General features: G+C 45.9%; 1 protein-coding gene across 4 annotated transcripts in view; it reads right to left on the bottom strand.

Moving 5' to 3' along the window:
* CEP104 (centrosomal protein 104) overlaps positions 1–12,959 on the bottom strand; it is a 124,189-nt gene that overhangs the window by 98,666 nt on the left and 12,564 nt on the right. For all 4 annotated transcript variants that reach the window (XM_040429307.1, XM_040429315.1, XM_040429327.1 and 1 more), the window contains exons 4-6: positions 11,386–11,524; positions 2,537–2,596; positions 1,872–1,948 (exon numbers count right to left, since the gene is read on the bottom strand). In XM_040429307.1, the coding sequence (XP_040285241.1) occupies positions 1,872–1,948; positions 2,537–2,596; positions 11,386–11,524 (276 nt within the window). The remainder of the gene's footprint in view (positions 1–1,871; positions 1,949–2,536; positions 2,597–11,385; positions 11,525–12,959) is intronic.

The raw sequence follows: 12,959 nt of genomic DNA on the forward strand, positions 1-12,959 counted from the left end.
AGCAATCCGTTCAGTATGCATCAGGATGTCTTCCGTTCCGTCCCTTGTACGGTATTTGACCGGACAAAATACCACAGCTTGCTGGATTAGTTTCCATTGAAATTTATTAATGCCAGATCCGGTACCAAGTGTTCCGGAAATTGCTGCATCGCTGTATCTGGTTTTGAATACCGGATCCGTTATTCCGGATAATACCGGAAAGACAGATCCGGTATTTCTATGAATAAGTCTAACAGATCCGTATCCGGAAAAAAAAAGATATCCGTTTGCATACGGATTTCCGGATCCGGCAGGCAGTTCCGACAACGGATTCTAACAACGCTAGTGTGAAAGAAATCTTAGCCTGACTTGGTTGAAGAAAGCGATACAAGTTGAGCCACACAGACCAACTGGGAACACTGGAGTATAACAGGACAGCTAATGAAGGTATCAGGCCCAGGAGGATCTACTCCGCTTAGGGAGGGCTCACATCACCGTTTCATTTTCCATTCTTCTGATCTGTCAGAAGAACAGAAAAAAGAATCAGGATTCTGTAAAAAAAAAGAAAACGGATCCTGTTGCACATTTGGCATCCGTTTGAGCCATTTCCGTCTGAGATTGATTTTATTAGACGTGGAAAAAAAATCCTCCTGCATGCAGTACTTTTTCTTGTGACTAAAAAAACAGATCTCAGAAGGAAATGGCTCAGACGGATGCCAAATGTGAAACAGGATCCGTTTTCTTTCTTTTTTACAGGAACCTGTTTTTTTTTTTTTTCTGTTTTTCGGACAAACCAAAAGAACGGAAAATGAAACAGAGGTGTGAACGCTCCCTTACGGCTGTATTATACCGACAGATTATCTGACCAATTTCTGCCCAATCAGACCAATAGTTGTTGTGTATAACAATGACTGTCAGATAATCCTCTGGTGTAACACAGCCCTTACTCGGGTAAGTATCACCAGTCCGTTTATGATTCACTTCTGTAGAACATAAAATGATGAAACACCATCAAGGTCACTGCTGCCCCTAGTGAATTTTCTACCAAACTGCATCTGTATGCCGATCGCTCACATAGTCATATGGACATCTGGGAAGTTAATGGCATATTGCTAGGATATGCCATCGATGTCTGGGACCCACTTCTAGATCCATAATGGGAACTCCGCAGTGAACACAGAGCAGCCGCGCATGTGTGGTCACCCTCTGCTCACCGCTATGGGAGTTCCGCCAGTCCAATAGCGGCGAATGGAGAGGTGGCCGTGCTTGCACAACGTGCACTCCATTCAAGGCGTTGAGACCACACGGATGAATGAGAAGCACGTCCAGCATGTGTCCTTCACTTCGGGGGCCGAGTTCTCTAGATAGGAGTGGGCGCCAGAGGTGGGACCCCAACCTATCTGACATAGATGGCATAATATGCTGGATGGGCCAACCCCTATAGGCTCTAACGCTGACATACTCCACAGGGCTATATAGGATTTGCCATCACTGACATCGGTCCTTGTCCCCAAGGCCCTCACAACCTCACCTTTCTAAGGGTCCATTCACACGTCCGCAGGTGATTTGTGGATCCGCAAAACACGGACACCGGCAATGTGCGTTCCGTATTTCGCAGACCGCACATGGCCGGCAATGCCTTTTCTTGTTTGCAGTTGGGGACAAGAATAGGATATGTTCTTTTTTTTTTTTTTTTCGAGAACGGAATTGCGGATTTGGAAATGCGGATGCGGAAAGCATCATAGCATCCTTTCTGGCCCCATTGAAAATTAATGGGTCCGCAAAATCCAGAACGGATGCCGAAAAAATTTGCGGACGTGTAAGTGGACCCCAACACATTTTTTTTTGGAGTATGATACCAGAGAACCCAAGGAAACCCAGGTAAACCTTACCCAGTATGTGTTGTATCGATGGCAGCGTCCTCCAGGCTGCTCCCCAGGTACTGATCAATAAGTTTATCTCTTGTCGGCTGTGAACAAACAGAGAAGCAGTCAGTCACTCAAGGGGTTAACAGAACCATTCTGCAGTGTACGCTATGGAAGGAACGAAGAGGGCACAGCGTGGACTACTACAACCATGTTCTGAGCGGAGCCGGTGAGTGTAATTGGGTGGTGGTGATTGGTGTCCCTACACAATCTGCCATTGACATTTCCAGGAGGATTAACAGAGGAACGACACAGAGTCGTAAGGATGAATGCCCCAGAATTGATATCTCAGGGAGAATACAATCATTTAGTAAAACAGACATATCAGGACTGGGGGTGGCATAGCCCTACACGTGGCCTCTGTGCCACTGGCAATGCGCGGGGCACGACGATGTACGTCCTAACTACAGGCAATCTCTCAAGAAACCCAGAGCTGTTTCCAAGCCCCTGGACATGAGGAAGAAGGCCACTCAGCTAATGAAAGGGTTAAATGAAAGGCAATCACAGCTAGCCTCCCATAGACTTCTGCGTGTACCTGTGTGGGAATGGGTTAAATGTTACAAATACCGCTATAACTGCGTCTCTGTCTAGTGGGCGACCTGCTTCCCCACCACCAACAGATTGGGGCTTACCAGGTTTTCTTCATTCTCGTCCACGGGGTCCCCAATTATGTTTATTGCTATAAGTGCAACCTAAAAGCAAAGGAAAGAAAATAGATGCCTGTATTAGACTCAGAAGGGATGAGGACCCCTGCCCCGATCACCCGGAAACCCCTTTCCAAAAACACAAGTGCTAATATACAGGTGGAGCCCCTTCTAGAAAACCCTCTGCAACTAGAGCGACAAAGGGGCGTGGCCTAAGAGGCAGGGGCGGCTGGGCGCGAAATGAGGGGCAAGAGGGGGACGGAGCCTGGGACACTACCCTGCACTCTGTATACACTGTGCTGTACCCCATATACCTGTATACACTGTGCTGTACCCCATATACCTGTATACACTGTGCTGTACCCCATATACCTGTATACACTGACCCTGCACTCTGTATACACTGTGCTGTACCCCATATACCTGTATACACTGTGCTGTACCCCATATACCTGTATACACTGTGCTGTACCCCATATACCTGTATACACTGACCCTGCACTCTATATACACTGTGCTGTACCCCATATACCTGTATACACTGTGCTGTACCCCATATACCTGTATACACTGTGCTGTACCCCATATACCTGTATACACTGACCCTGCACCCTGTATACACTGTGCTGTACCCCATATACCTGTATACACTGACCCTGCACCCTGTATACACTGTGCTGTACCCCATATACCTGTATACACTGACCCTGCACTCTATATACACTGTGCTGTACCCCATATACCTGTATACACTGTGCTCTACCCCATATACCTGTATACACTGACCCTGCACTCTATATACACTGTGCTGTACCCCATATACCTGTATACACTGACCCTGCACTCTATATACACTGTGCTGTACCCCATATACCTGTATACACTGTGCTGTACCCCATATACCTGTATACACTGTGCTGTACCCCATATACCTGTATACACTGACCCTGCACCCTGTATACACTGTGCTGTACCCCATATACCTGTATACACTGACCCTGCACTCTATATACACTGTGCTGTACCCCATATACCTGTATACACTGACCCTGCACTCTATATACACTGTGCTGTACCCCATATACCTGTATACACTGACCCTGCACCCTGTATACACTGTGCTGTACCCCATATACCTGTATACACTGACCCTGCACTCTATATACACTGTGCTGTACCCCATATACCTGTATACACTGACCCTGCACTCTATATACACTGTGCTGTACCCCATATACCTGTATACACTGACCCTGCACTCTATATACACTGTGCTGTACCCCATATACCTGTATACACTGACCCTGCACCCTGTATACACTGTGCTGTACCCCATATACCTGTATACACTGACCCTGCACTCTATATACACTGTGCTGTACCCCATATACCTGTATACACTGACCCTGCACTCTATATACACTGTGCTGTACCCCATATACCTGTATACACTGACCCTGCACTCTGTATACACTGTGCTGTACCCCATATACCTGTATACACTGACCCTGCACCCTGTATACACTGTGCTGTACCCCATATACCTGTATACACTGACCCTGCACCCTGTATACACTGTGCTGTACCCCATATACCTGTATACACTGACCCTGCACTCTATATACACTGTGCTGTACCCCATATACCTGTATACACTGACCCTGCACTCTGTATACACTGTGCTGTACCCCATATACCTGTATACACTGACCCTGCACTCTATATACACTGTGCTGTACCCCATATACCTGTATACACTGACCCTGCACTCTATATACACTGTGCTGTACCCCATATACCTGTATACACTGACCCTGCACTCTATATACACTGTGCTGTACCCCATATACCTGTATACACTGACCCTGCACTCTATATACACTGTGCTGTACCCCATATACCTGTATACACTGACCCTGCACTCTATATACACTGTGCTGTATCCCATATACCTGTATACACTGACCCTGCACTCTGTATACACTGTGCTGTACCCCATATACCTGTATACACTGACCCTGCACCCTGTATACACTGTGCTGTACCCCATATACCTGTATACACTGACCCTGTATACACTGTGCTGTACCCCATATACCTGTATACACTGACCCTGCACTCTGTATACACTGTGCTGTACCCCATATACCTGTATACACTGACCCTGCACTCTATATACACTGTGCTGTACCCCATATACCTGTACACACTGACCCTTCACCCTGTATACACTGTGCTGTACCCCATATACCTGTATACACTGTGCTGTACCCCATATACCTGTATACACTGTGCTGTACCCCATATACCTGTATACACTGACCCTGCACCCTGTATACACTGTGCTGTACCCCATATACCTGTATACACTGACCCTGCACTCTATATACACTGTGCTGCACCCCATATACCTGTATACACTGACCCTGCACTCTATATACACTGTGCTGTACCCCATATACCTGTATACACTGACCCTGCACCCTGTATACACTGTGCTGTACCCCATATACCTGTATACACTGACCCTGCACTCTATATACACTGTGCTGTACCCCATATACCTGTATACACTGACCCTGCACCCTGTATACACTGTGCTGTACCCCATATACCTGTATACACTGACCCTGTATACACTGTGCTGTACCCCATATACCTGTATACACTGACCCTGCACTCTGTATACACTGTGCTGTACCCCATATACCTGTACACACTGACCCTTCACCCTGTATACACTGTGCTGTACCCCATATACCTGTATACACTGTGCTGTACCCCATATACCTGTATACACTGTGCTGTACCCCATATACCTGTATACACTGACCCTGCACTCTATATACACTGTGCTGTACCCCATATACCTGTATACACTGTGCTCTACCCCATATACCTGTATACACTGACCCTGCACTCTATATACACTGTGCTGTACCCCATATACCTGTATACACTGACCCTGCACTCTATATACACTGTGCTGTACCCCATATACCTGTATACACTGTGCTGTACCCCATATACCTGTATACACTGTGCTGTACCCCATATACCTGTATACACTGACCCTGCACCCTGTATACACTGTGCTGTACCCCATATACCTGTATACACTGACCCTGCACTCTATATACACTGTGCTGTACCCCATATACCTGTATACACTGACCCTGCACTCTATATACACTGTGCTGTACCCCATATACCTGTATACACTGACCCTGCACCCTGTATACACTGTGCTGTACCCCATATACCTGTATACACTGACCCTGCACTCTATATACACTGTGCTGTACCCCATATACCTGTATACACTGACCCTGCACTCTATATACACTGTGCTGTACCCCATATACCTGTATACACTGACCCTGCACTCTATATACACTGTGCTGTACCCCATATACCTGTATACACTGACCCTGCACCCTGTATACACTGTGCTGTACCCCATATACCTGTATACACTGACCCTGCACTCTATATACACTGTGCTGTACCCCATATACCTGTATACACTGACCCTGCACTCTATATACACTGTGCTGTACCCCATATACCTGTATACACTGACCCTGCACTCTGTATACACTGTGCTGTACCCCATATACCTGTATACACTGACCCTGCACCCTGTATACACTGTGCTGTACCCCATATACCTGTATACACTGACCCTGCACCCTGTATACACTGTGCTGTACCCCATATACCTGTATACACTGACCCTGCACTCTGTATACACTGTGCTGTACCCCATATACCTGTATACACTGACCCTGCACTCTATATACACTGTGCTGTACCCCATATACCTGTATACACTGACCCTGCACTCTATATACACTGTGCTGTACCCCATATACCTGTATACACTGACCCTGCACTCTATATACACTGTGCTGTACCCCATATACCTGTATACACTGACCCTGCACTCTATATACACTGTGCTGTACCCCATATACCTGTATACACTGACCCTGCACTCTATATACACTGTGCTGTATCCCATATACCTGTATACACTGACCCTGCACCCTGTATACACTGTGCTGTACCCCATATACCTGTATACACTGACCCTGTATACACTGTGCTGTACCCCATATACCTGTATACACTGACCCTGCACTCTGTATACACTGTGCTGTACCCCATATACCTGTACACACTGACCCTTCACCCTGTATACACTGTGCTGTACCCCATATACCTGTATACACTGTGCTGTACCCCATATACCTGTATACACTGTGCTGTACCCCATATACCTGTATACACTGACCCTGCACCCTGTATACACTGTGCTGTACCCCATATACCTGTATACACTGACCCTGCACTCTATATACACTGTGCTGCACCCCATATACCTGTATACACTGACCCTGCACTCTATATACACTGTGCTGTACCCCATATACCTGTATACACTGACCCTGCACCCTGTATACACTGTGCTGTACCCCATATACCTGTATACACTGACCCTGCACTCTATATACACTGTGCTGTACCCCATATACCTGTATACACTGACCCTGCACCCTGTATACACTGTGCTGTACCCCATATACCTGTATACACTGACCCTGTATACACTGTGCTGTACCCCATATACCTGTATACACTGACCCTGCACTCTGTATACACTGTGCTGTACCCCATATACCTGTACACACTGACCCTTCACCCTGTATACACTGTGCTGTACCCCATATACCTGTATACACTGTGCTGTACCCCATATACCTGTATACACTGTGCTGTACCCCATATACCTGTATACACTGACCCTGCACCCTGTATACACTGTGCTGTACCCCATATACCTGTATACACTGACCCTGCACTCTATATACACTGTGCTGTACCCCATATACCTGTATACACTGACCCTGCACTCTATATACACTGTGCTGTACCCCATATACCTGTATACACTGACCCTGCACTCTATATACACTGTGCTGTACCCCATATACCTGTATACACTGACCCTGCACCCTGTATACACTGTGCTGTACCCCATATACCTGTATACACTGACCCTGCACTCTGTATACACTGTGCTGTACCCCATATACCTGTATACACTGACCCTGCACCCTGTATACACTGTGCTGTACCCCATATACCTGTATACACTGACCCTTCACCCTGTATACACTGTGCTGTACCCCATATACCTGTATACACTGTGCTGTACCCCATATACCTGTATACACTGTGCTGTACCCCATATACCTGTATACACTGTGCTGTACCCCATATACCTGTATACACTGTGCTGTACCCCATATACCTGTATACACTGTGAAGTACCCCATATACCTGTATACACTGACCCTGCACTCTATATACACTGTGCTGTACCCCATATACCTGTATACACTGACCCTGCACTCTATATACACTGTGCTGTACCCCATATACCTGTATACACTGTGCTGTACCCCATATACCTGTATACACTGTGCTCTACCCCATATACCTGTGTACACTGACCCTGCACCCTGTATACACTGTGCTGTATCCCATATACACTGACCCTGCACCCTGTATACACTGTGCTGTACCCCATATACCTGTATACACTGACCCTTCACCCTGTATACACTGTGCTGTACCCCATATACCTGTATACACTGTGCTGTACCCCATATACCTGTATACACTGTGCTGTACCCCATATACCCGTATACACTGTGCTGTACCCCATATACCTGTATACACTGTGCTGTACCCCATATACCTGTATACACTGACCCTGCACTCTGTATACACTGTGCTGTACCCCATATACCTGTATACACTACCCTGCACTCTATATACACTGTGCTGTACCCCATATACCTGTATACACTGTGCTGTACCCCATATACCTGTATACACTGACCCTGCACTCTGTATACACTGTGCTGTATCCCATATACCTGTATACACTGACCCTGCACTCTGTATACACTGTGCTGTACCCCATATACCTGTATACACTGACCCTGCACTCTATATACACTGTGCTGTACCCCATATACCTGTATACACTGACCCTGCACTCTATATACACTGTGCTGTATCCCATATACCTGTATACACTGACCCTGCACTCTGTATACACTGTGCTGTATCCCATATACCTGTATACACTGACCCTGCACTCTATATACACTGTGCTGTATCCCATATACACCGACCCTGCACTCTGTATACACTGTGCTGTATCCCATATACCTGTATACACTGACCCTGCACTCTATATACACTGTGCTGTACCCCATATACCTGTATACACTGACCCTGCACTCTATATACACTGTGCTGTACCCCATATACCTGTATACACTGACCCTGCACTCTATATACACTGTGCTGTACCCCATATACCTGTATACACTGACCCTGCACTCTATATACACTGTGCTGTACCCCATATACCTGTATACACTGACCCTGCACTCTATATACACTGTGCTGTACCCCATATACCTGTATACACTGACCCTGCACTCTATATACACTGTGCTGTACCCCATATACCTGTATACACTGACCCTGCACCCTGTATACACTGTGCTGTACCCCATATACCTGTATACACTGACCCTGCACTCTATATACACTGTGCTGTACCCCATATACCTGTATACACTGACCCTGCACTCTATATACACTGTGCTGTACCCCATATACCTGTATACACTGACCCTGCACTCTATATACACTGTGCTGTACCCCATATACCTGTATACACTGACCCTGCACTCTATATACACTGTGCTGTACCCCATATACCTGTATACACTGACCCTGCACCCTGTATACACTGTGCTGCAGATGCTGGTGAGTGAAAGCCCTGTTCACCGCTCACTCCCAGACCCGGGTCTTATTACATGGTGTGGGACCGAGGGGCCACAAGCAGGCATTACTATAATGTGTGGGGGTAACACGGAAACATTATACTGTACAAGCCTCATACAGTATAATTTCTTCTTGTGGCCCAATACAGTGTAATGTCTCCTTGTAGGCTTTATAGGACAGCAAGCCTGGGCTGCCTGAGGACCAGACAGGACAGTGGAAGTGGGCAGAGTCTGTCACCAAGTTTCCAGTATGTTTTCAGGTGTTTTTTTTCCTTCTAAATTGGGCATTTCTCACGATATATATCGTTATCGCAATACATTTCTTAATATTGGTATTGTGGGAATGTTTTTGACATCCCCCAACCCTAGTTCACCACTGGATCCGCATTCACTCTAAGGTTAGGCTGTAATACGGATGCTAGATTTCGGCCGGACAAAAACCATTGCAACGCAACGTTTTTTTTTTAAACTCCCGATAGCAGGCATTTGCGCTGGATCAGGCAGCTAGGTCTGCTTGTCGGAGATGTGAATGACGAGGCCTTAGACTGTGTTTACATGCTGCGGCCATGTCATGGTTTTTGCTGTGGTTTTTCAAAAATTGTGGTAAATTCACTGTAGATATGAACACAGCCATTTACTTTTAGTCAGGCAGTTAATCAAGTGTATGTCTGTCAGACTAGATCTGCCCATATAGAAAATGCATGGTAACAGATACAGTGCTGTACATGTATGCACATACCATATTTTTCGCTTTATAAGACGCACCTTTCTTCCCCATCCCCAAAGTGGGAGGAAAAAGTCAGTGTTTCCTATAAAGCGATAGTGCAGAAAATCAAGCTGGCGAGCAGTATTGCAGGATCGCAGGAGCTTTTACTTAGCCTACTCCTGATCCTGCGATTTAAGTGTGGGGCAGGCGGCAGTTAAACATTCAGTGAAACTGAATACCGCAGCCCGCACATCCCTAATACGTAGCTGCTCCATAGAAGAGGAGGAGGAGGAGAGAGTAGAGCAGTTCTCCTTCTCCTCTGCTGCCCACATATACTGCTGATTGGTGGTGAGCGCGGGCGGGAACTGTCGCCTCCACCAATAAGCCTGCTCCCTCCAGTCCGGCTACGAGCGATGTTGCTACAGAGCGCCGCTGATGTGAGACAGGAGGAAGGAAGACGTTTTAGTGGCCTCCGTCGCCCTGTGCTTTCCCCTTCACTGTCATCTAAAGGCCCTGGGTGAGGGATAGCTCAGGGGCCAACTTAAAAATTAACTGTGTGTTAAATATGACTATAACCCCCTCAGCCATAGGAATGGACCCATGTACTACAGTACATGGGTGTATTCTTAAGGATGAGGGGGGTTATAGTCACGTTTAATATTAACACATGTCAATCTCAGGAAAGACAGTGTTGATATTAAATGTGACTATAACCCCCCTCATCCTTAGGCTACATGCACACGAACGTTGTTTGTTTCCGTGTCCGTTCGGTTTTTTTTGCGGACAGGATGCGGGCCCTTTAATTTCAATGGGTCTGCAAAAAATGCAGACAGCACACTGTGTGCTGTCCGCATCAGTATGTCCATTCCGTAGCTCCGCAAAAAAAATAGAACATGTCCTATTCTTGTCCGTTTTAGGCGTTACAATGGATCCGCAAAAAAAAAACACGGATGGCATCCGTTTTTTTTTTTTGCAGACCGCAAAACACATACGGTTGTGTGCATGTAGCCTTAGGAATACACCAATGTACTGCAGCACATGGTTGTGTTCTTTAGGATGAGGGGGATTATAGTCACACAACATCCACCGATCTCCCAATTTATCCTCATAACAGTGTGAAATATTCTGTTATTTGGTTAAAAAAAATAAAAAATTCCTATTTTCCTCCTCTGAAACCTAGGTGCGTCTTATCATCGGGTGGGTCTTATAAAGCGAAAAATACGGTAATGGCTTGGCTGATAAGTGACACTTGTAGTTACCTGATTGTAGAGATTATATCTATTACTAAAGTTCTTATGAAAGATCAGCTTCAGGTACTGCCCTACGGCATCCACGTAGACGGACTTCAGTTCTCGGGCCTTGTATCCAGTCTTTTCATTATCTGACAGCGCTACATACCTGGAACAGGGGAGAAGATGACAAGTAAGGTTTTCATCTCATAAACTACCTGGAGGTGAACATTCATCATCACACGGATGCTGTACGGGACAGAACTGGAAGGAGAACAATAAATCCCCTCTTTATGGATCACCGATCATTCATTAAAGGGGATGTCTCGCTTCAGCAAATAACTTCCTCTACATAATAAATGGTAATACAAGGCACCTACTAATGTATTGTGATTGTCCATATTGTCTCCTTTGCTGGCTTGATTCATTTTTCCATCACATTATACACTGCTCGTTTCCATGGTTACGACCACCCTGCAATCCATCAGTGCTGGTCATGCTTGCACATTATAGGAAAAAGTACTAGCCTAGGTATACTCCCACAGCCCTGGCCACCAAATAGGCCGGCTCTTTTTCCTATCGAGTACAAGCACGACCACCACTGATGGATCGCAGGATGGTTGTAACCATGGAAACGAGCAGTGCATAATGTGATGGAAAAATGTATCCAGCCAGCAAAGGAAGCAATATGGACAATCCCAACACATTAGTAAGTGCCTTGTATTAACTTCCTCTACATAATAAATGCTATTTGCTGAAATGAGACAATAGGAGGTTACATATAAGCGTGAACCACACATGGTTACATGGTGACTTTGGCTGCAAGGTCTGTAGTAGCCAGCGACCAAAGATCGGGATGCAGCACTGGCTGTATCACAAGCAATATCAATGAATGGGATCTTGTTACAATCCGGAAACTATCACATCTGTGACATCACAAAAATCCATCAGATTTTTTTCTCACCAGTGGGGTGCTGCAGCGCTACACTGTGATCCCTGACTGTGTGACGCGTCACCAATTCCTCCGTATATCCTCAGCCTAACTGCTAATGTATAGAACTCCATCTTCATTAACCCCTTCAGCCACTGTGACATACCCGTACGTCACAGTGGCTGAGGGCTTGTATGGAGCACGCTAGACGCTGTCATTTAACCCCTCAGATGCCGCATTCAACCGCGATCGCAGCATCTGTGAGGTTAGGCCGGCTGACGCTTTCCAGGGGCGTCATAGTAACCTCTCTGCTAAGCTGAGGCACAGCTCAGCAGGAAGTGTATCAGAATCCCATTCACCCTAATTGATTTCTATTAGGGTGAATGGGACAAGGGATCCCAGGTTTTAGCCCCCTAAGGGAGCTATGAGTTATTGTTAATAATGTAAAAGAAAGTTTAAAAAAAAAAAACATTACAATATTAAAAGTTTAAATCACCCCCCTTTTTCCCAATTTTACAAAAAATATAAACAATAAAAAATAGACATAGCAGGTATCACCACATTCAAAAATGTCTGAACTTCTAAAATATGAAAATATATTTCCTTGCCAGTGTGGAATCAATAAAAACTACAGTTCACCCAGCAAAAAACAAGTCCTCATGCAGCTCTGTGG

The sequence above is a fragment of the Bufo bufo genome, chromosome 1 (assembly GCF_905171765.1).
Source record: "Bufo bufo chromosome 1, aBufBuf1.1, whole genome shotgun sequence".
Taxonomy (NCBI): Eukaryota; Metazoa; Chordata; class Amphibia; order Anura; family Bufonidae; genus Bufo; species Bufo bufo.